This window comes from Nomia melanderi, chromosome 14 (assembly GCF_051020985.1).
Source record: "Nomia melanderi isolate GNS246 chromosome 14, iyNomMela1, whole genome shotgun sequence".
Lineage (NCBI taxonomy): Eukaryota > Metazoa > Arthropoda > Insecta > Hymenoptera > Halictidae > Nomia > Nomia melanderi.
Window position 1 is genome coordinate 9493955 of NC_135012.1, and position 25839 is coordinate 9519793.

At 34.8% G+C, this 25839-nt stretch overlaps 1 protein-coding gene across 4 annotated transcripts in view; it reads left to right on the top strand.

The window, feature by feature from the left end:
- The window catches only part of LOC116429004 (transmembrane protein 114), a 49411-nt gene that overhangs the window by 14141 nt on the left and 9431 nt on the right, over positions 1-25839 (top strand). For 3 of the 4 annotated variants that reach the window (XM_031981337.2, XM_076373595.1, XM_031981339.2), the window contains 2 exons: positions 19350-20118; positions 20694-20940. In XM_031981337.2, coding sequence (XP_031837197.1) covers positions 20086-20118; positions 20694-20940 — 280 coding nt within the window. In that variant the 5' untranslated portion in view covers positions 19350-20085. Of the gene's footprint in view, positions 1-17428; positions 17517-19349; positions 20119-20693; positions 20941-25839 lie in introns of all 4 variants that reach the window. The other variant, XM_031981338.2, reaches the window with a different exon arrangement.

Sequence of the window (25839 nt, forward strand, 5' to 3'; positions counted from 1 at the left end):
TGCAATTGTCGTAGGTCGTCGAGAAATTATTTAAAAATACATCGTCGACGTGAAACTATTTCTGGCGAAGACTGGCCGGCCGGCCGGCCGGCTCTCGTACGCGTTCTCGCCCGAGTCTCGTCGCTTTGGGCTGGGCTGACTTCACGCACGCGATCCGCACCGACACGTGTCGACGTTCAACTCGGTGTCAATCGCCTATTAACGTAACCCTATCGTCTCAATTTACCAGCGAGCTACGTGGATCGATTTGTCGAGAACGATGAACATACCTGTCAGTCAAAGATTCGTGACCGGTTCCACGAATTTTATTCTCAGACTTTAAAAATTCAACTTATATCAAAGTAGAATTTGAGGAAGTTTCTGTGATCAATGCGAGAATCAAAATTTAATTTATGAAGGAAGCAATTGAAATTGTTTGGTATGTTTCTGATTTAAATTTGAGCGCTGAGGCAAGTGAAAAAATTCTTATTATTGATATAAGAAATAATATAAAATTGTATATGAAGAAATGGAATTTTGAAATTGTCCGCCGAAAATGTTTCTTTGTTTTTCATCTTTTCCACTTCATGTAATTAGAGTCTACGTTGGTGGTCAGTTTCAAGGTGTTTTCCCTGGGTTCCTCAATTACGCAATGATTACGAAAGAATCTTGGCAATTTGTTGAGATCATATGACCTTTTTTTCAAACTTCAGCTCTTTTTTTAACCAAACATATTCATACGTAAATTAGGAATTCAAAGGGTTACTGTTTTATATGCTTCTGCTATTTTCACCTATATTTGAAGCACTATATTGCATCATTTATAAAACCTTATTCATAACATGTGATTTTAAAGTTCATTATCAAACTTAATTGAGCTATTCACAGGTCAAAATGATTAACTTCTTTTGGAGATCTTCAATTTCCAGTGCCAAAACCGTTGATCGGTGTGCACAACCTTATCAAATTTTCCCACCTCTGTCAAAAATGCTTCAAATAACGACCATTACACGTGGCTAAGATAATAAAAGCAACGTTTAAGCTGTTCAAACGCGAGTATCGATGCGGACGATTCCATTTGATCGGCGGGAAAACGAGATCGTTCAATTTTCTTTTCAGAAACTCTCCCGCCGGTTGGATCTATTTTAAAGAACTTGTGTTTTTGTACTATTTCCGTCTTTAATAGCATGACAGAGCAATGGTAGGAAATATAATTTCTCCTAACAGACGACTGGCCGCGTTTATTTACTTGTTTAATGTTTCGAAACTCATCCGAATAACAAGAAATACGGATCATCGTTTTATTTTCATACCCGGAGATTCCCCGCCTCGAAATTAATATACACTTTCCGATGCCGCTGGAACTTTCGGGGCGTGCGGCGCCCTATTAACCCTTTGCGGTCGAATGCCGCCGTAACAGTGACTTCGAATTTTCATATGTGAAATCGATAGTTGCGAATGAATCATTTCTTTAAATAACGAAAGATTGACACGCGATTTTCTAGTATTTAATACTTCGATCGCTATGTCACTCGAATTTTGGGTGACATAATTTTTTATATAAATTTAAAAATTAATTTTCTCATTGATATATCAAGAAAATCGAATTTTCTTAAGTATACGAAGTATAAGAAGTTTAAAAGAATAATCATTCTGAACAATTTTCACTTTTGAACTTTTGTTTCGATAAAAAATTAATTTGATTATACGAGTAATTTGCCGAATGCCGATCGGGCGGTCAAACTGTTAAAACTTCGATACATTTTCAGTGGGACTTTTTACGAGAAGAGTTTCTAACAATTTTTTAAATGCTCGTCTGCAAAAATTAACACTTTACCGAACAAGTTGCTGGAATAAAAATACATTGCTAATACCAGTGAAATATAAGAAGTATAAGAAAAGTCGCAAATAAGTTTGAACTCACGATTTTATTGTTTGTCAAAATATTCTTCTTCGACATCAAGCTTTTGCACTCGAAAATATTCCACTACAAATATTTTATGTCTTCCCATGAGATATAGACGACGTTCTTTGAAATCAATTAATGAGAAAATATACATAAATCAAGAGACAAAGTTATGTTATTTTAATATTTCTCATATCAACGCATTATATACAGTTTAATATTGTATATGATTTTATAATTTTTTTATAAGTAGATTCTCGAAACTTTTGCAGCAACCTACGTGCTTCGGTTCATTATAGAGTAAATAATTTCAAAATATTTGACACTTACGAAGGATTTACAATACGTTTACAATATGTGAATAATTTATTGATATAATTTATACAAAACCCTTTCCACTAGAAAGTTTTTAATCATAAATATTCAACATTTTCAGGTGAGATACAGTCCCTATTCTTTGAAACTAATTCGAAAACATACATAAATCGAGAGACAAAGCTATTTCAATACACATCAATGCATCGCGTAAAGCTTAACATTACATATAAAACTTGGCAATTTTACCATATCAAATTAAACGATGATTAAAAGTCACCTCTCGACTGCAGAGGGTTAATTTACTCGATAAGCACTAGTTGAAAAAATTCCGGCCAACGAGCGTTGCCACGGAAATCCGATTTTTCGTATCCCGGTAGATAAAGTGTCAAGTAACCATTATTTAATACCCATAGAACTTTTTGGATTCCCGCGGAGAGTAAATATTTACCGGGCACGCGGAGCTTCGGTATCGCTGTTCAGTTTATAATTATGGCGTGTACGTGGATTTCTCGCGTGACGTCTTCGCCTCCTGGGATTATTATTCTTTCCACTAATTTTACTTCGCATCCGCGGTCGTGCTGCCCCAGCCCCAACGATATCACTTTATTTATTTATCCCCAAAGTGTATAAAGTCGATCAGAAATTCTGTCGTTGCGTAAAAATCGAGCAATCAACTGTGGTCGTCCGTTTGTATGCAGTGATGGATCGAAGGGAGGATTTCGAGGCTTGAAACTCAACCCTCGAAGTCATTAACTTTCAAAACATTTAATTGCTACGTTCCTACTATTTATAAACATTTCTTTTGATTGTCTGTTACGCTCACGCTCATTTGCGCCATGTTTAATACCCTCGTAAGTGTCAGTTGAATCGGATTTAAATTATCTAGCAATGGAGTAGTATAGTTGGCAGCTTCATAAAATTTTTAAATAATCATGTAAAATCAACCGGTAGATATTTTTACTCGATTATGTGATTTATGTATGATGATATGATTTTATGATTTATAATGACAAAACTCGATACAAATACAGCTAGTCATATGCGATTGGGCGAAAATAATTCGAGCAAGACAGTCGCATCGATGTCACTTTTATTCCTGTTACCTGTCATCGATGTTCCGCTGTTCGTCGACCTGTCTAAAACAATCCCGAGACCGAAACCGTCTCGCAGGGTCCGTCCACCGCGGACTTTTCTACCCGCGGAGCTTCCAGAATCGCCTCCAGGAATAATCCCGATGCAGAATTCGATCGCCGATTATGATCTCCCGAGCAGGCTGCGTCCGGCCGTGTCAATCAATCATTGTTTTCGTTAACAGGAATACGGCCCGCGAGCAAACAAACCCCTAGGACTTTTGGGCTGAATTCTATTCCGGACGTACGTCGACGTATTTCCACTTGTTTTCGGCGCCTCGGAGCGAGAATAGCATCGGGTGGGAATTTAGGAAGGCTATACTTCGTGTTTCGCGGTTATATTTGACAGTAAGACTCGTAAACTCCCCGGCCATCCGAGACGATCAATCATCGACGGAAAGAGAGAGAGAGAAAGAGAGAGAGAGAGAGAGAGAGCCGAACGTTATGACGACGATAAATCGATGAGCTTTTCAGTAGGAGCATCTGTTGTCCCCGTGCCGTTCACCTCGTTTCAAAAATCTACTTTTCTCGCGAGTTCAATGGATCATTTCGATACCTTCTTCTCTCTAGACGAAGGTACTGAAGGTTATTTAGCAGTGCGTAGATGGGAAAATAAAATGTAGCTTGAATTTGACGAATTGTAGATGGAAAAGTGAACTGTAATTTAGCTGTATGTGGAAGAGTGAAACATAATTTGAATTTAGCGAGCCGTAGGCGGGAAAGTGAAATGTAATTTGAATTTGGCGACTGGTAAATTGAATTTTTCAATTTACTATCAGAATTTTGAAGTTTTTACCATCGAGGTATTTTTTTAACATGGTGCAAGTAATATCTTCTTTAAAGTAACGTTTTGCAGAATTTCTATAACGAATGATGAAGCTAAAAAATAATAGTACACATTGTAGCAGCGTTGAGATATTTTTAAATATTCAAAAAAATAATGTCTACCAAGTCTTCGTTTAATTGGACTGTTAGTCGCCCAATTAAATCGTATAATCGAAATTCTGCTGTACTTTGAAAGTTGCAGCTTTTATTACACCCTTTTCACTGCTGATCCGTCGGCGCCTTTGTGCAACAAGATGAAGGTACTGGAGCTATCAGGTGAACTCATGGAAAAAGTAGTTTTTCTAGGGATTACTCTTTAAGGAACATTTCAGTTCTCGCATCGAGAGATCTGTTACTTAAGAGTGGAGCTAAGCTCCCTTTCAAATTGGATCAATGGACTTTTCCTTATAGAAACTTTTTGATCTTCATAGATAATAATAATATTGAAGTATAAGTATTTAATTCCATTGGTATTTTAAATAACTCAATCTAACATTTCAGTGTTATTGGAAGATTTGTTACTTAAGAATGGAATAACTTTTCCTTTAAATTTGATTGCTGTTTCCCTTTGTAATATTATAATATAGCAGTTTAATTTCATTTGTAATAACTTAACAAATATTTCTTCATCGAAGAGTTAACCGTAACGGTGTTAACAAGGTTAGTTGAAAAAATGTTTAAAATCATAACTACTGCTTCTGAATGCGAGCCAAATATTTCTCTCTCGATTCGAACTGTATTACTGTCGCCCAAGACAAAAAAAACAGGCGAGGTTCTCGTTTACGAGTTTTTTAATTAGAGGATAAATGATTGTTCGAGATGAAAGGGAAAAAGATTGACGGACACAAGTACCCTTCGTTATTTTCTGCTTCTTTTATCCGGAGTTCTTCCTAAATTTGGTACGCACAATTAAAATTCAGTGAATCTCGTATACCTGTCAGTGGCAGTTTCGGTTATGCAAAGCAAGCTTCCCTCCATTTACCGTGAGGTATGTCCCGATAACCTTTGAAAACGTTTCACATTGCGGTAAATGTACCAATCTATTATTTCAGAAATTTTTCGAAATTGAATAATCTTTTTTCAAGCGAATTAAACGTTGTTTACTGTCATTTACCAATGATTTATATACAACTTATTTTCGTGAAAGGGAAGGACCAAAAAGCTTCGAATTAAAATTGTATTGTTACTTCACTAACAGAAAGTAATCAATTACTTATTGACACTATTTCTACCGAAGGTGTCAAAAGACGCTTTTTGAAATTTTAACTTAAAATTATCTTCCCAGTTGAATAATTTTTCCTTAATTGAATTTTGGACATTTCCTATAGTCAGTTTTATAATTGTTATTGGAAAAGTCGAAAAGTCAATTCAGAATATGGGGCTAAGCTTGGAAAATAATTAAATCACAGAAAAATTAATTTCATTAATTCGAATAGTTACTATAGGCTGAATATAAAAAAAAAGAATTTTTCGAATTCAGTTTAAAATGTCTCTTGACCGGTGTAACAATTTTCGAACTTCGTGAATGCATAAAATTCACATTTCTCATTCTATAAAAAACGCGACTAAAAAATTTCTCCTCCTCCTCTTTCGCAGAATGCGTTATTCGTTGTATCTATAATTCTAGACCCATAAATTATACAAGGTATTTCCACAATTGCGAAGCGATCGACAAGAGGGTGAATCTACATGAATAAATAAATTGAAAACTTTGAATACATTCTTTTTCTAGGGAACATAGTTTCCGAGAAAATCGACCTCGAAAGTTTGCCCGACGCGCGGTGGTGTATTCGCTCGATCTGAGCAGCCAAAAATCCATTTTAACAATTTAAACAGAAAAATGTTTGCTGTTCGAGACCGCTGAATGCGCAAGGAACAATGTCCTAAAAATTTTGTTATCCTTGGAGCACTCGAAAAGTACTGAGCTATAACCGAAAGTTAAGCATTCTTCGATTACGTATTTTCACTTTCCACGTAGTTTGAAAAAGTTGTACGAATGTTTCTTCAATATACAATTTTTCAAGTAAATATATACTATGCCTTTAACCTTTTAGCTATGACGAGACTAGCCGCGCAGCTATACTCTGTACAGCAAGGTTTGACGCGTTTGCATATCATAAATGTAGCACTGCGATTTCAGACTAATTTTCCACTGTGCAATTACGTTAGATTACACTATAATGTACATGACTATCGATGACGGAGACAGAATTTTTCCACTATAGTGGCGTGCCGTTCAAAAAGATGATATACACGAAAGTGTAGCTAAAACAATAGCTGAAAAGTTAACAGTTTTAAAAACTCCGCCATCTCCCTCCGACTTGGCCTGTTCATTGTTTCGTTATCACGATTCAACAACGTAGCTCGTTTGTCGCTTCCCTTCGTGGTCGTTTATCGCTGCCTCGCTTTTTCTCGAGTCATTCATCACGTTATCCGAGTTTCTCTTCAAGTTCGCGTTTACTATCGTCGCACAGTGCAGTCAAACGGCTGTTTTCTGGACAAAATTCAGTAACTTAAAGAGTAAACAGTAACACAAGAGTTGTATTTTCTTTGACGTTATGGGGATGTTGCGAAGTTTCTTCAATGACAATGGACATTTTGCGTTTCAATTTGAAATTTTTTAAATGATCATTTTGTGCAGCAGGCAAATATTTATAAGCATGATTCCGAAAATACTTTCTTCGTGAATATTATTCGTGTCTTTGTGATCAGGTGGCGTATTATTTAAAACAATTTGTTTTTTCAGTAATGAGATAACACTGTTAACACTGGAACTACCGGATGTGTCAAAATTACCTGGTTACATTTTTCCCAGTTATTAAATAGATAACAGATGCTTCTCTGAAAAAGTACTAGAAAAATTGATTCGGCAATACACAAATTAAATCGCAAACCGACTGAAGTCTGGATAGTTGCATTGTTGGGGTTTTTACAGAACCCCGTATTCTACTTCGTACTTTCCACGTTGTAAAACCAATAATTACTGCTTAACACAATTAACAATAATAACACCATTAACACCCTTACCATTTCCTTCTCATTCCACAATCATATTATCTTTATATTAGTTCTTCCTATTCTACCTTCTACTTCCCACTTCCTCCATGTTCCCCATTCCTCCTCCCACTTTTCATTACCATTGCATATTACTACCATTACCACTACGATTACTGTTATCATCGTTATCGTCCTTACCAAACCGACGAAACCCACTTGCTACGGTACAGAATTCGTTGCTTTTTGCATAGAGACAGCCCGGTTAAAAACGTAGCCATATTTCCCATATTCCCGGTTTATTTGCCGAGTACGGAGTCGGCCCGCTTCCTAGTCGCGTCGTCCGCCGGCGGACGCGCGGGGCTGTATTTCGGAGCTTTGGAAGCCGGATAAAGGGCGGGAAACGGCGGCACGGGAAGGAAAAAAGGCAGCAATACTCGAAAATAGCAACGGTGGGCGTCGACTATACGGTCTAACAGCAGCACACGTTCGCTTTATCAGCATTTATAACTCCGTGCGCAGTTCGTGCAGCTGCAGCCGCGGTTAAATAAACCGCGTGCAACGTGCCGCGCTCCGACGCCGGTAAACGAATAAGACAATGCAGAGTGTATTGACGTCATCGACGGGCAATAAAAAACGAGGAGCATCGATAACGTCGAACGCTCGACTTTTACGTGTCGTTAACGCTTCGGGATGAAACAGCCGGCCGGGTACGCGCACCCGGCAACCTTATTCCGATCCGTCGCCTCTGCGGACGGTGCTGTTGTTATTTTCTTTTGTTCCCTTTTTTCACTTATTTTGGTAATGGTATGCATCGGAGGCATCGAGCGGTTCGATCATTGGGAATGCCTGGAACGTAAAATGTGCAAGGGTGTGAAAAGTGGGACTAGTCTTAGAATTGAATTTAGTGAATCTGGTGTAGTTTTTCGAAGTGATCAGTTTTATGTATTGTTGTTTTAATAGTTTTGCAGGTATGCAACTGTGGTTAATTTGATAGAGATGGTGATTATTTAGGTTTTATGGAGAGTTTTATGGTGCGATTGTATAGAGACAGGATCGAGATATTTGGCGCAGCGTTTTCAATATTTTATGTTCGTGTGGTTTTAAGATACTAATTTCGTAGAGACGAAATTATTTTCTTTCAATACTTAAAACACCACTAAACTCGTAATTTTTATCTTCGCTTCATAGGTTGTTTATTAAAAGAAATTAGTTCATTTATCATTGTGCTCTAATTGCTAATACATAATAAAAAATAATTTTAAACGAAGGTATTGTTAACCTAGAAGCAAAACTATCACACGCTCAATCATAAAAGTAATAAAACAGCTCATTCCGATGTCAATGTAATTAAAAAAATTTCTACAATCGTTTAATAACGTCTACTATTAATATTCCTTAAAAAGTTACCCAACGCCACATATAAAAAGCGAGAAACTCACAGAGAGTCATCCTCGCGTCGCCGACGAAGTGACAATTTTATAGCGGCCGCGCGAGATTTCGGGCGGATTGCGAAAACGCCGTGAAAATCGGAGCGTCTCCTGTATATGCGAAATTAATGATGCCTCGCATTACTTGGCGCTCCGTCGCCCCGCCTTTTTCCACAATGCTCCACTGTTGAAGCATCAGGCTTGAATCCATTCAAACGTTTTATTGACATTTTCCTTTGATGCTTAATATACCCTTCGCTGACAGCCCGTTGGCGTTTAATATCTCGCTGTCATAGTGGTCGGTGTCCTTTATACCCGCATAAAGTGGCCGCGCGATGTTTCTGCACTTACATCTATCATCCTTATGGTCATCAATTCGGTTCTGTCACGATTAAGTGAAATATCGCACCATCGGGTCTCAGAGGTTCTCCATGCCCTCCTCCGGTTTCGTTTCGATGAAACTGAAAAACCTGTCGATCGGTCTATAAATAAAGGTTAGTACCTGGGCTCGCTTGGAATACGTGTTGTTACAAGGCCGCCGCTAAACGGGGGCAAACTATAATAATGAAATCAAGGATGATAGAGAAAATATCAATGCGCCCCAGTTCGGAACACGGTTTTCCAATTAATAACTTATCCCGGCGTGCGTGTGTTTCGTGTACCGCTGCCGCTGATATCGATTAACGAATCTTAAGATAGGTTATTATGTTGCACTCGTTTTGTAGTGTTTAATGAAGTTTATGAGGAATGCAAAACTTCATTTCTCGTTTTAACGCTAAAATTACCAGACCAAGATGATTCCTGATTTCTCCCTTTTGCAATTAGTAAAAGAATAACAGATGTTTCTCAGAGAAATTATTAAGGAAATTGATTTAGCAGTATGCAAACTGAATTGTAAATCAATTGAAGTCTCGATAGATGCACTCTTGGAGTTTCTATAAAGAAATTCCAAAAAGTCAATTTAATTGCTCAGTAGTTTCAGTTGATGTAACGATTATAATGATTGATAATATATCATTTTCTTGGTACTCACGTATTATGCGTAGCTTCTTAATTGAAGATTGCGTTAATCGGTCACTTGGATTAAATATGGATTAGTGCTTATTTAATATTATAACACATTATTGACACGATTAATGCCATGGAGGTCACTGGTACGAATTATTATAGTTCATTCGCTTAAACGATGATTATTTGAAAATATTTCCACAGTATAAATAATACTACATAACGCGGTGGCAGCTGGATGAACGTGCAATAATAATAATGCAATTCAATCAAGTGATTTAATATTATATTTTGACCACTTTGTGTATTTTGCTCTGTGAAATCGTGCGGCGTTTAACATGTTAATATTTTATTATTGTTATTATTATCGTCATTATCATCTTCATCAGTATTATTACTATTATAATTAATATTTTATGTCTAAAGAACAGAAATAGTCCGTATAACACTTAAGTACCATTTTCCTAATTATTACGCTGCCAAAGAAGTTAATTCTAAAGTGTTCCCAATCACAAAGTCTAAAAAGAATGTTAATATTTAATATCCCGAATGAAATCTAGCATATTCGTCTCGTTGCAACGTGAGAGAGGCATTTCACGCAATACACCCGACACCGTCTGACAATTACATAACTAGACTACTTATAGAGGCTTCGACCCGGTCCGAGTGCTTTCGTTTAAACATTCACCGTTAACAGTGATCGCGAAACCCCTTTGTCCAGCCTTTGATCATCGGCCGAATCCTATAAAGATTTATGGAGCATCTCGACTGTATCTCCGAATGGCGACGAAGCTGAGTCGAGACACGCAATATTATACATAATAAATATAGCGGGACAGCTTTACGCCGGACGTTTTATTTTTAGACCGTCGGCTTTTTCTCGGGAACCTCACTCGATCTAGGGACTTTTACTAATAAGTAAATTTTATATATTTATATATATATATATATATATATAATATATATAAAACTATATAAAACTGTAAAAAACAATATAAATCTATATAAAGCTATACAAAACTATATAAAACTATACAAAACTCTATAAAACTATATGAAACTATATAAAACTATTTAAAACTATATAAAACTATATAAAACTATGTATATATATATATCTTATATAGTTTGATACAGTTTTAAATAGTTTTATATAGTTTCATATAGTTTTATAGAGTTTTGTATAGTTTTATATAGTTTTGTATAGCTTTATATAGATTTATATTGTTTTTATATATATATATATTTTATACATGTATATATATGTATATATTATACCATATCTCAAGTGTGTAAGAATTTTTCTTCAAAATTAACGATAGCCTCGTCTAAAATAATTGTTTTATTGTTTATTATGCATTAGCAATTAGAGTACAATGTTAAATGAACCAATTCCTTTAACAAACTATCTATGAAGCAAAGATAAAAATTACAAGTTCAGTGGATAACGTTTCGAGTACTGAAAGAAAATATAAAAAGTACTATAAGTCTCTATATAAATCTCTAATATATATCAGAATATCCGTGAATCAATTTGCGCACATCGCTTCTCGATGGAAAAAGCGTTTCACCCTTTTCTCTGCCATCCCCCTCTTCCATTTTTTTTTTTCGTTCGAGCGGAGCAGTACGACTCGCGCGCGGAATTAGTTTATCGAAGGAGAGAAAATTCAACGGCCGCGAGCGTACAGCGAAATTCGTCCGCTCTCGTTCTAGGCGAAAAACCGCGTTCATGAGCGCGGTATGAAAGGAAAAATGGCCGCAAGTCTCGCGAACTGGGGCAAATACCGATAATTCCTAGGAATGGGGCTGGACCTTTTATGTCCTTGTCCGCGCGATGCTAGACCTGTATGGTACTTCTCGGCGATCGCTCTCTTAATGAAATTATTTAGCATTTGCATCGGGCACCGTGTTCCTCGAAGAGGTCACAGAGAATGTTCTATTCAAATTTTCTCTCCAGCCTTTAATCTGTACGCTGCTAGATATCTCGTTGTTTGCGCTGTGAGCTTGGATTACGTGATATTTTCTACGAACGACAATTTTTGAAAAAATAATAATAAATAATATATAATAATAATTATAATAAATAATTATAAAATATTCATAATAATAAATAACAAGAAATTATTTATAATAAATACAGAAATAATCTCATATTCTTCGAAATCAATCTTTGGCAATCAGGACAAGACGTTTTTAATTTCGCCCACAGCGAATGGGTTAAATAGCATTTGTTTTCAGTACTTTTTTAAAAATTGGTTTAAGAATGTTGAATATGAAATTCTTTGTAAACGACGGTATATTAAATTGCAGTATTTTAATTATCTTTAGAACAAGTTTAAAACCATCAGTGTTGATTAGCTGAAATTAAATCCAGCGTTCATGTTTGTAATTAGAATGTTATAAATATTTCAACATACGTGGAAAATATTTTATGTTTTATAAGTTTAATACATAAATTTTGATCATATTGTAATATCACAAGGAACTAAGTAAACAAAATGGTAGCCAATTGTAATTCAAAATAAAAATTACATTTGCGATACACTTAGACAACTAATAATATAATAAAAGATTGAACAGCGTTGGTGTTCCAGATTTGTGAGCGACGGGGCACTTGCTATTTTTAACAATTATTGAGAACATGATATCTTCACTGAGAAATTGAATATCGTATTCCAATCAACCAAATATTGGTGAATATTCTAAAATCGAGTTGAAAAAGAGCTTACACTTAATAGAATTGAACTGTTTTCTGAAAGTGGTATAAGTCCATTTTTCCATGCATTCAGATATTTAAGTGTTGCGTTTGAATCAACTTCAAAATATTGGAAAACATTAATCAATTCGGATAATGTTTATAAAACCATAAAATTGTTGAATTTTATAACACAACAATACTTAATAGAATTGTGAAAGCAAAACGATTTTTTAGGTAATAAACTTATTCCACTTTCAAAGAAAACATTTTTGCGATAACATTTTACAATTAAACTTTTCATTATTTATATTTGATTAATTACTAAAACTACCGCTAACTAATTTTTCCCCACAAATTAACTTGTACTTTCAAAAAGAAATTGCTCACATGATAATACGCTATCATTCGATGGAAACTGAATTAATTATGCAATATTTTGACGTTTCGTTTGTTGAGCTACGTTCAGCGAATGATAGATCAATAAAGGAGTCTAGCCACTCTCTGACGTTTCTGTATGTATATAAAATAATTCATGTACACAGGTTGTTCATGAAGATCGTTTTTCACGTTCGCCAGTCTCGTAAATTCAGGCTGCACGTGTTGCTATGATAAACACATCCATCGACAAGCCGAGGCGTTAAGATACTTTTGGTGATCGTTCGATTGCCAGTAGCATTTTCATTCGCATGATATTACGATCGTTTCACAGTTAATATCGATATTAACATTGAAGGAGATCTTATAGTCATCGAATTACGTACGTACGTAAACGTATATACTCTTTGTTAACATTTTGAATTTTATAAACATTATGCAACGCATTGCGTGTCGAATAATTTTCAGAAAACTGAACTGTGATGGAAATTTTCAATGAGATCAACTTATATCACTGTACATGCAAAAACTCAGATACCGTGTTGTTATGTAACATATTTTAAATAATCAATTCGAGTCAAATTTAATATTTTGTTAAATAGCGTGGTGATTAACAAAGTTGCATAAAGTGTCTTTATATAAAAATGAGATTTTTCTTTACCGGTACAAATGTGTTAATAAACGTTTATGATTTTAATCAATCGCCATAACGCGAACGTGTATTTTACATGTTTATCTTTAAACGTATGATTTCCAAAACCTAAGCGCTTCCCAAAACCTAAAGCTACCAGACAAAAAGTGAAAGTGACCTATTCCTGATTTCTTCTTTTAGAATCATTGAGAAGATATGTGTTTCTCAGAGAAATGACTAAGTAATGATTTGGTACTGTACGAAGTATAATATAAGTCAATAAAAATCTCAATAAATACACTCTTATAATTTACCCAGAAGAATAAAAGGAAGTCTATTTGACCGCTCGGTGGTTCTAGAGTTAATGAAACATACTTACTTTTAATTATACACGTGAGAAAATGAATGATACGTTTTTTGACGAAGTTACAATTTTAAATTCATTGTTTCCTGTCTATTGAATAAATGAATACAGCAATTACACAATATCGTAGGTTCGTTAAATCATGTTTTCTTTAATCTTTGTAATTTAGCGATGTTCCTTTAATGCAAATAATGAATCTTTGTTTGTGTTCAAGTTGATAAATATTCAATATTCATCCATTACTCTAATATACTAAAAAAAACGAAATATTTTGAACAATATACACATTACACCTCATAAAAGAAAAAATAAATTAAACTACAAGATTGTGATAAATCGTCACAAATAATAACAAAATGTTACAAATTTGTAATTTGAATTAGATCTATACCCAAATGAATCTAAATATTATACACAAGATCAAGATTCATACTTTTAAAGCATTAGGAAACCAAAGGAACTATAAACCTCTGATTCATTATAGTTTACAAGAGACATAGCTATTAATAAATACATGCAATAACAATGGGTCGCTAATAAAAAGCTATTATATATCATGTTACGCACCAGACGTGATCCAAGATCTAATTATCGACAAGCCGAGAGTAGCAGCCAATTAAGCAAGAATGACATAAAATCCTCCAACAAGCCCCCATTGTTCCTGTTTATAATGAAACGTCGCTGATTGGAATGTGTTTGTTGCATTCCGCGTTGAGAATTATTATAGATTAATAATTGGGGCAATTTTAATTGGCCAGTTGTCCCTTTGGAATGCATGTCTCGCCACAGGCGCGGAACAAAGCTGACCAAAAATCTTCGATTTACAATGAGACGTCTGCCAGTCGATGCTGTCTTGCCAAATTTATGTTCGGCCTCCGGCCGACGCCGAAGTATTCGGATTCATTCGGTCACGGTACCGTGACTCCTATGTTAACATCTACATCCAGGGTCTATTTTCTCTGAATACTAAAAGTTTCACGGGTACAGACGGTCAGTCACAAATATAAAAAGAATGGGCACAAAAATATTTGATACAATAATAACGAAGTTTTATTGGCTCTACTTTATGACTGTTATCTGTTTTATGATTTTATATTCGCATTTATTTATGTTACTATCAAAGTTTCGAATAGAAAGGATTTTCAAATAAATTAAGTCTTGTTCTTTGACGTTTCATAGAGTTTCACGCGTGAAGTATTCAGGGAAATCATTCATGCAAATATTTGCAAGAATTTTTGTATCACCCTTTACCTTTGCGTATTTTATATTGCACAATTCTTCGTCCATTTGACCTTTCAACGAGGGTTGCAGTATGCAGGAGCTAGTTCATAGATATTGTATTTTTTATGATATTATAAATAATATGAATATATATTATATTATAAATATTATCTTGTATAGAAATTCTATAGGATCAAGTAGCGAGGAAGTGATTCTATAGGGAAAGTAGATCAAGAGCACAAGATAAAAACTTCCGAAAACCTTTGAAAGCTTTTTAAACTTGGAAAATACGTACAGCGAAAAGAGTATGTTAAAAAAAATGCTATCGGTTATTTTCGAACGATTTTTTATGGAATCACATCCTTTTGCATTACCCTCTGCTCTGAAGAAATTTCCAAACTCTAAAAACTTCTCATAACTTTTCGAACTTTGAAAATCTGCCCAGCAGGGAGGACATATTTATTCTGGTAAAGTTTCTTTCCATGAACAATTGAATGTTGTATGGAAGCATTAAATATTAAAAACGAAGTAAATGAGTATGAAGTTTTTGTTATTTGAATAGTTAACTGCTTTGCAGCTTTCGATTTTGGTTGCTGAAGCTTGAATTAAAAAAGGTTAAAAGTAAGGTCAAAAATGACCAAAACTTCGCACATTTTTTACTTCTCCATGTAAAACTCTCAGGTTTTCCACTACACTTCAAACCACCATGCACTATAAATACCAAAAATGTTTGATGAAGACAACAATCTCGAGTAAACGCTCCTCGTTACACATAATTAACGGGTTCATCTATTTGAACGTTCGTGAGCTCTCGCCCTTACTTAATTCAATTATAGCTTAATATTGCAGCTTAGAAAATTATTCAAGAAAACGGGGAACTGTGGAGTGGTGCTTTGCTTCGCTCGCCTGTTATTGTAATATTATTTATAAGACTTTAAAGACATAGAATATCATTAATAGTATTTTATATATTACATGATAATAATATATTCAATATTATTAATAAAAACACGTGTTAAATTATTTATTACAGCATTCGTGCCAAGTTTCAATTTACTACCGTCAAATAATTTCTTTCCATACAAACTTCGACACTCCACTTTATCCCCTTAAAGGTTGAATTTTAAAAAATCCTTTCCTAGAACGTCTGTACCTCATGAACAGCATCTACTATGTACCCTTTCATGTTCTTAGCTTCAGTGGTTTCACCTTGACGTTGATGAATTAGTCAATCAATCGATTAATCAATCAGAACGTTTCCCTTCATTTATTTAATTATGCTTTCCGATTCCATAAATATTCATTTCTCACGAAAATGAGTTTTGTTTCCAAATTACCCAAAGCCATTTTTCCAAATCGCTGTTTTTGATTTTATTTACATTTTTAGTTTATTAATGTCTTCGCGTCTTGATGCAGATTTCATCCCTCGTTTCGACAAGCTTCTCAAATCAGCTGTTCCGTATTAGGTGCCATTAACCTAGATGTCGCTAGAAAGTAGACTTGTTTTCGAATCCGCAGTTTCAATTCCATTAGGAACTATTAAAACGAATATCCACTGAAATAAAAGTGAATACCGATTCCGCTTCGACGAGGCGAAGGGTTGGCCATTACTTCCTGGCACACAGGCCCTGGATCATCTCCGGGAGAGTTTCTTTTTCCATCGAATCTTTCTTGTCACGGTGAACCGTCAGTTTTTTGGCACGACACCGTGAAAACAATGCGGCCGTGTTCCGCGAAACCCGCCACGACGCGGACGCGTCTCTTGGCTAAACGGTGTGACGGGGGAAGATAGTAAAGTAGCTGAGGGAAGTTAACGACTACCGCCTTTCAGATCCCGGACGGCGTTTCCATTATAATAATTCAGGCTTCGAAACGCTGCACGGTGACATTTTATTATCGCGCGGCCCCCGTCGCTCTCGGCTTGCCGCCGGAATATTCTGTTCCGTAAATACGCGAGGGGACTCCGTTACAATGTAACACGATGGAAATGCTTACGGGTTTTTACGTAATGTTACGCGAAACGAGAAATCGTGCGAGCCAATTATTATTTTCGGTGTAACGCTTAACGAGCGGTCGGATTTTATCGGAGCTTCGATTGTCGAGGTGAAATACGCCAGAAGAAATGTAGTGAAGCATTCAGTTAGTGATTTGTTTTTAATTAGATAGTTAATGTGTAATTTAAATGGTTACTCTTTTTCAGTTAATTAGTACTGTATTTTTTGACATCACACCTTTTGTATTCTATAGTTGATTTATTATTATTTTTACACTTGGTTGGACTTGGAGATATTATTTAGTTTTTAATGCTTTGTGAGTATGTTTATTTTTAATATTCTCAAGGTTTCTCTTGTTATAATTTATGAATTTTTCGCGATTGTTCGAATAGCTTGTTATCATTTAATTATTTTTATGTAAATTGATTGATAATGAAGTAATAGATCTGATTAATGAATTGTATATTAGTGACCTGATGAGTAAGTGTAATGTAATGATCTAGTTAATAAATAATGATTTGTATTGTACTGATTTCTCTTTATTGTTTCGTTTAGAAATGCTTGAAACCGGTAGCTTCTGCGACACCATTTTATCGTAACACTACCCCGTTACCGTGACGAAGCGTCGGAAGACAATAGCACGGTAAATAACAATAACCGGTAACGAGGGCAAAGAATCCCTGGCTATTAACCTAACGCGTGTCTTCGTCCGCCAATAATTGCGAAATGTCTCGTGAACAAAGGGTACGCTTTAAATAAACCAACCACTTCTGAAACAAAGACTGTGAAAAAGTTCTCTCGTCTTTCCGATAGTTTCCCGACACTCGTGTGGTTCTTGGAAAAATATAAAAATAATTCAGTTAAGCAGATGTAATGTAAGTGTTTCAGCTTGTGTCAGTCATCTAATGCAAACAATTCTTACATTACATTTAAATGAGTATTAGCAAGAGACAATGTATTTACAAAAATTGATAAGTAAAGAAATCAGCGAATCTGCTGTAATAGAAATTGGAGAAACTTATGAGAAATCGGGGAAAGTAAAATTGAAGGAAATAATTAATAGAATATTTGTAATATTATATTGTAATATTTATATTTGTATTAATTAAATAGTAATATAATTAATATAGTAGAACATAATGAATATTGTTAATTAAATAATATTAATCATTTTTTTGAGTATGTGATATATATAAAATTGTAAACATGATTGGAAATGATAGTCATTGATGAGTAGTATTAATAGATATTGATCGCTATAACTACCCCATCTATCAAAATGTCAGCTTTCAGTTTCCTCATTTCGCAATTATTAAAAACTTAAAAGCGTTGAACATCTGAAATAACTACAAAAATAATTGGTTTCTCTTTGATAATATAATGAACCTATAAAAACAACGAAAAGAGTCTATTGATACAGTTTAGAATATTAAATCTCGGTAATTCTAGTGTTAAAGTCAAGTAAGAGTACGAGAAATTATTCGACGTTTATTATTTTATATTTTCCAACATTCACAATTTTCTAGAGCACGTTTCGCAGAGTTCTCTAGACCCGGCCTACGCAATGGGAGCATTTTACTTTTGGCATTGCAGGTTATTTCATTTGGCTTCTGCGGCCTGTCACTGACACGTTTGAGTAAAAGCAAGAGATATAGAATTAAAACAGAATTTGACAGAAGCATTTTCCACTGCCAAATTATTCGGATGTCTATTCACGACTTGTTCGCGACTTGGTTGTCATCGTCAAAATGCAAACTACTTAATCCGTGAAATGTGCTTCTCGGTCCATGTTATCCAGTGATACTGACATCGATCCATTTCCTCCGCTCCTGTGTTAATCCCAATGTCTAAAATCAAATATCACGTTACTTCCTACTGACATTCAATTTAAAAATAGGAAATCCATGTAATCATAGAACACAATTCACAGAAAACAGAGAAAATTAGAAAATTAATTAAATAAAACGATAAAACTAACAGAGAAGTTATCGAACCCGGAAATTCAAAAAAAGTATGAAACTTTGTGTGCAAATAGAGTAAGTGAATTTCACTTTGAAGGGGTGAAACTACCCCTTATGAAAAAATACAATAAAATTCAAATTTTTCCTAATTTTGATCAACTTTATTTTGCAGTTTCATAGACGTAGAAGAACAATGTATTTTCTGTTTAAACCTTTTTTGCTATCTCTCACCATTCTTAAGGTAATCTGCAGAAAAGAAATTAATATTTTTTTTAGGGGGTAGTTTCACCCCTTCAAAGTGAAATTCGACTCTACTTGCACACATAGTTTCATACTTTCTTGAATTCCCGGATTCGATAACTTCCCTTCTAAGTAAATTCGCTTACGCATCCTCAAAGCCAACTTTTTACTATTATTTTCTCGCCGAACTCCATAGATTTAACTCGATAAATTCGTATTTAAACATTCCACTCGACAATTATACATAATAACGAAATATCCTCTGCTATTTTCAGGTTTTTAGGCAAGAATGGAATAAAACCGAAGCGGGTTTAGTAATTGCAGCCGACGTTACTTGGAGAAAAATTGCTGTAATCGGAGTAGGAAATGGAAGTCACCGAAAGGAACTTGCTGTACAGCGACGGAAGTGATCAGAATGAGTGCCGGGGAGAAATAATGAAGGTGTTTGGTAATTAAATTAAGGAGAAAAGTAAACAGCAGATAAAAAACGGGGATATCAAGGTTTCCCTCGTCAACTGTAAGAATATTCAACTCGTCGAAGGAAAAGGGTAGTCGCGTTTGAACGGAAAGCATATCTACTTTGAAAATACCGCGCGAATTGCTTTTTCAATGAAACAGACCGTTAACATCATGAAAAAGAGAATTATATTGACACGATCATATAAATTCGAAACCGATCAATAATGAAAGGAAAGGAGAAATTGACTTAATCAGATGTTGCGTAAAGTTGAACGAGGAATCAACGGAACGAAATGTAAAGAAACAAATTTGAAACACGATCGATGAAAGGGAAGTATTACAATTGTTAGAGCTGCAACTTATGGAAATTAATGTTCTATACGAATCCCAGTGAATCGCACGGTGTAAGTGATATCTTTTGAATGTATCACACAAGTGTCCAGTGAAGTCGCGATGCAGTGATCGAGAATGTACATTATCGGAATTACACATTAGCGTTTCAAAACGATTCGATTGTTCTCTGGAATAAACCTAACACCGAGGGAGGACGAAATGGCGAGTCGAATGAAGGAATTGTATAACCAGGTAAAATATTTCTTTTCTTTTTGAAAATTTTTGCAAATTTTCAATTAATCTTTCAATGGTAATAGGTATTAGAACTGTGAGTGAATTTCTCTGGTAACATTTGAACGTAACAATTTCTTTTAGATGTTAGGTTAATAAATGAGAAACGGTGATCATATCGTAGATTAACCCTTTCCAATCTAATTTTTCCATCCACACACTCCCCAACTCTAATTTTATTTATAACTATTCTGTAACTATTTTATTACCAATTTCAAACTACATAAAATCATACACCACGTAAAATCATTAAATTGTCTATTTCAAGTGATATAAAACTACACACAAAATAGCAATACAAATAAGCGTTTCTAACCATTCCTCATTATACTTTTTAAGTATAACACTTCCATCGAACGAAACATTATAATCCCAAACGAGATCGGACGTGGGACTGGAAAGGGTTAAAAGCATGCATTATTTAATAGAAAACATGTTGACTCGACGAGTAACTCATCCACGCATCAATCCAATAAATTTGACATTTATTCAGTGCTCGTCTTCGAAAGAGAACTATGAGTGCTTTAAACACTTAGGTGATATTCGAGAGGCGAATACTCCTCGGTTGCACGATTCTCGTGGGGCTGTCCGTGTGCATATGGTCGGTGGCTATCGGAACCGATCACTGGTTCACAATCGAAGCGCCGGACGATTCGGGATTGCCCTTGGGAGACGCTGGCAAAGACGGCAGACGATTGATTTACAAACACATGGGTCTCTGGAGAGGCTGCACGCGAGGTGTGGCGCCGGAATTCGTGAACTCGACCAACATGCAGCCTTACCGTAAGTGAAAATCATTTTTAATCGGGCACCGGTATCCTCGCTGATCGCGCCGGGACCTGGATTCCGTAAATCCCCCGTTAAACCCTCATCCGATACGTATTGACAGAGGTAAACAAATTTAATATCTGCTACTTGCCCCGCTCTGCGTTGCACAACGTTCCGTTCGGATTACGGGGAACGATAAGAATGAGGGATGAAATTGCAGATGTTTGGAGCTGATGAGATTGAGAGAATTAGGGAGAAGGAAATTATAGAGATTGTTAGAAACGATTGTTAGAAGTTATTAGAAATTGTTAGAAATTGTTGGAAGTTGTTATAGATGGACAGAAATGATTAGAAACGATTGTTAGAAGTTATTAGAAATTGTTAGAAATTATTGGAAGTTGTTATCGGTGGATAGGAATTATTAGAAATTATTACTAAGTAATGAAGTTAGCTGTGAGTTATTAAAAATTGTTAGAAATTGTTGGAAATTGTTATAGATGGACAGAAATTATTAAACTATTATTAAACATTATTAACTAATGAAGTTAGCCGTGAGGTAAAAAAGTATTCGAATAATTATTTACATAAATTTTAACTTCGAGATCTTGGCTAATAACCACTAACACTTGTAAAAAGTTTAATGCATAAATATTGCAACACAAGAAGTTAATAAAAATGGAATAATAAAAAATCTATTGATAACTATTCATTTGTCAATCCTAAAGAACGCCTTTTGAAATCTTCTGCGTATTTCGCTAAAAAATTCCAATTCAATACAATGTACCTTCCCATAGCACTACAATCTTTGTACCCATGAATACGTTAATCGGTTTTCCCAAATTATTCAGACTTTCCACCCACATCATCAAGTCCGAAATATGAGTATAACAAAGGCATATCATCGTTATTCATGCTGTGCCCCCAATAACACTTGAATTGAGATAGCCAGTGATCCAACGTTCCATGAAACAACCAATTTATATTTATCAACAGTAATTTGAATTCGGGTGACACGGCGGAATCACGAGTTTAAAGCAGCATCGAGAATTGAATGAAAATACTCGGGGAGTAAGCGTCTCCGCCAACTATTTCGCTTTGCCTGCTGGCTCGGCCGTTCCTCTGCATGCTTGTCCAATAATTAAACATGCTACAGGTGATTTACAATGAGACAGGGCTGCGTCGGACGAGCCGTTGCATTGCACGCTATTTAAGATGTTCCGCTAAGAAGTTTCACATACTCATCAAATTAATGTCCCGGAATTCCAACGATCTTAAATTAAAGCTCCCACAAAAGCTGTGTCACGGGACGCGGACTGTTCAGGCAGAAAGCTGGTGGCGTCGTTTCAAGAAAGGCGAGATCGTTGACCCATATAAATAATGGAGGGCTCGAGTGTAGACACGGTCTGTCCAAATGACACTTTTGTATACAAATTTTCTGCGGAAAGAATGGAAAGAAATGGGGATGCGGTTCGGTGCACTCGCTTGCGGATACTTCGCGCCAATGCGAACCATTATATTTTTCATTCTTCGATCATGCTTTGTTGACCGAGCGTATAAAGTAATTCAAATTAATTCGCAATTGAATTACAGAGAAATTTCTTAAGAAATAATTTGTAAAATTTCTAGATATTGGTCCAAGCAAGCCATTATATATTTTATTCTTTGATCATGCTTTGTTCACGAAATAATTTAATATCATTTATACGAAGATTGAATTACGGAGAAATCTCTTAATAAATGGTTTTTAAATTTCTAGACATCATTCATAAATTGTATTCAACATTAAAACATTATATTTTTCAGTTGTCGATCATGCTTTGTTGGAGAAATGTGTAAAGTGATTTAATATCAATTGTACACACGTCACAGTCAATTTACAGAGAAATTTTTTATAAATAATTTTTTAAATTTAGAAGTTATTAATATAAAATTATTATAAATAAAATAGTAGAAAGTTCTATTTTATATTAACAGAAAATTACCCTCCTATATTTTCTAAAAATCTTAGTATAAGAGAGAAGAAAATTATTGCACGTACAGAACTAACTAGAAAATACAGAATAACATGTCATGTGACACTTCGTCTTCCAATGAATCTTTCTTGAACATTTATATCACTTGAATTTTTCGTAAATATCAATGCGTTGCATAAACTTTCAAAGCCGATTGTCTTTAAAATGAAGTCTCTCATTAGAAAATGTTATTCCATGCTCTTAACTTCCTATTTGTACTATAACTTCATAAACAACCTGTATATACACTTCCCTACTTCACTTCATAACAGAAATGATTAATTATACACGTCGTTTCCCTTCGTTTACCCACTTACATCGTTTACTTCGGATTAAAGCCGTACACTGCTCTCTGCAGCGGACTTTGATTTATCGTACATCTGGTTACAACTTGGTTCAATCCATTGGAGAAACGTTGCGTTTCAGAAACTCTATTGTCAGCAGATTTATTTCACTGTCACGCACCATAAATCCTTACGAACGATTAATTCTCATATGCAAGGAATAAACCACAGCACATAAAAATAAAGAAGAACTCAAAAATACTTTACAATATTCGTAAGAACAAATTTTCTTCATCTCACACCTGTGTTCGGCAAAATCAAGCTCGAAAATCTAAAAAACTATAAACTTACTTTTGCAAAAATGAAACATCGAGAAAAATTATTTTAAATATCGTATTTACTTTCGTGTAGAAAGAAACTTATTACATAGTATATTTAGTATACAATTACAGTTACCCAGACTCGTAATAAATTTCCTCCTGAACTTTTACTTCTTTACGTCCCACAAAGTTCGTGTTTGCATGTGTTTTAATAAAGTTGCAGTTCTTCAATTTACGTCTCCGTAATCAAACTTTAAATCTGCGTAAACTTTTTATCCGCCTTTAAGAACTCTACGGTAGCTTCTCGCGAATCGTAACATCGAAATGAACAAATTCGAATTCATAAATGCAAAACGGCCATTAACGTCAGTGATTTCGCATTGTACGCTCAATCAGACACTGTCAAAGTTCGCGTTTGCGGTACTGCCCTCGTGCGTCACGCGTCGCATATAGGGCTCCGCGGGTGTACTTAATCATCCACGCGTCAGAGTCATTGAATTACACGGCTGTAACATCCTCACAGATCACCACCATATATTTCTTCGCGATTGAATTATTCTGGTGCTCGTAGTTTCATTTGGTAGATTTTTTTTAAGTCGATTGAACCTAAGACTCCTTTTGTAATTAGAAATATTACAGATTTCAGAAGAATTGTTTTAGAAAAATATTAAAAATTGTTCTCGTAATTAGAAGTATTAGAAATTTTATGAGAGTATTAGAAATTTTCTTTTGCAATTATAAATATTACAGATTTCAGAAGAATTGTTTTAGAAAAATATTAAAAATTGTTCTCGTAATTAGAAGTATTAGAAATTTTATAAGAGTATTAGAAATTTTCTTTTGTAATTAGAAATATTACAGATTTCAGAAGATTTGTTTTAGAAAAATATTAAAAATTGTTCTCGTGATTAGAAATATTAGAAATTTTATAAGAGTATCAGAAATTTTCTTTTGCAATTATAAATATTGGAAATTTTAGAGAAACTGTTTAAGAAAAATGTGAAAAATTTTCTTTTGGAATTTGAAATATATAATATTTTAATATCTAAACACTTCATTCTAATAATTTAATAAAAATGACTTCTACGAGAATTACTTCATTATAATATTTCTGATAAACATATCTCGTTGTTGATTGCGTTTAAACAAAGCAAATAATATTTTACGTCTCTTGAACAATGTAGATTTGGATCTTACAATATGATTAAGATTTGTATAGAACATGTTCATCTTTCAAACAAATTTAAGATAAATCGATCGTAAATTTTCTTAGAAATACCAACTAGACTTAGTACTCATAACATCTGAATTGCGTTTAGAATTTAATAAGATGATCCACTGTTTGCGTTGTGGTTATGAAGCTATTACATGGCAGTAACCTGTGACCTTTCCCTTTATGAATTCATAAAAAACGAGCGAAAGCATAATAACTCTACGTAAAACAACATTTAAAAAATATGAACAAAGAAATATAATGACACAGAGACACATTATTTTCTTAAATAATGAATTTAATATTTTAATCATCTATAACTTTCCCTGTCTATTATCATATGTTCTATTATCGACAAACACAAACAGAATCATTTAATAATCTCCAGAAACTTCATCAATATTTACTAATAAATTTCTACATTCACCATTTAGCCATTCATCAGCATACACTTAATATTTCTTTTCGCATAACTCGAATAAAACTCAATGGATTTAATAGCCACAAATTGGCTCTTCGCTTTATCGATCCCCGATTCTTTTTACCTCGCGGGTACTTATTTTCACGGAAGTTCAATTAGACATTTCACAGAATCCTATGTTTAAATCCACTCGGCGTCCCTTCGATTTCATTCATTACTCCCTTAGCCGGAATAAAGGCCATTTCCATTGCGTCTATCGAGGAGTTTCCACTCAATCTCGTTTAAATCTCCTCCTCGGCTCGCTCAGCCCCGTCTTTACTCGTCTTCCCGGGGATCACAGAGATAACAGTCCGTTGACATTAATTTATGCACCGAAGATTGTGTACCCCCGTGTAGCGTGTTTCAACAAAATAAACGATAGTCCAGGAATAAATGAAAATTCACGGGATATCTCCGCCATTCGTTTTCCTGCCTGCCGGCCATGTTTTTCCTCCTTTTCCGGGCACTGTGTTCTGCTCTTTGTCGAGGAGCTTATTAACGAGATGTGCGACCTGCTCGCCGCTACTCCTTCGAATTGTTTTTCAAGAAAACGAGTCGGTCCGACAGTCGGATAAAAAAGTCCAACAAAAAAGATTAAAACGTAAATGTAACGGAAAAATACCCT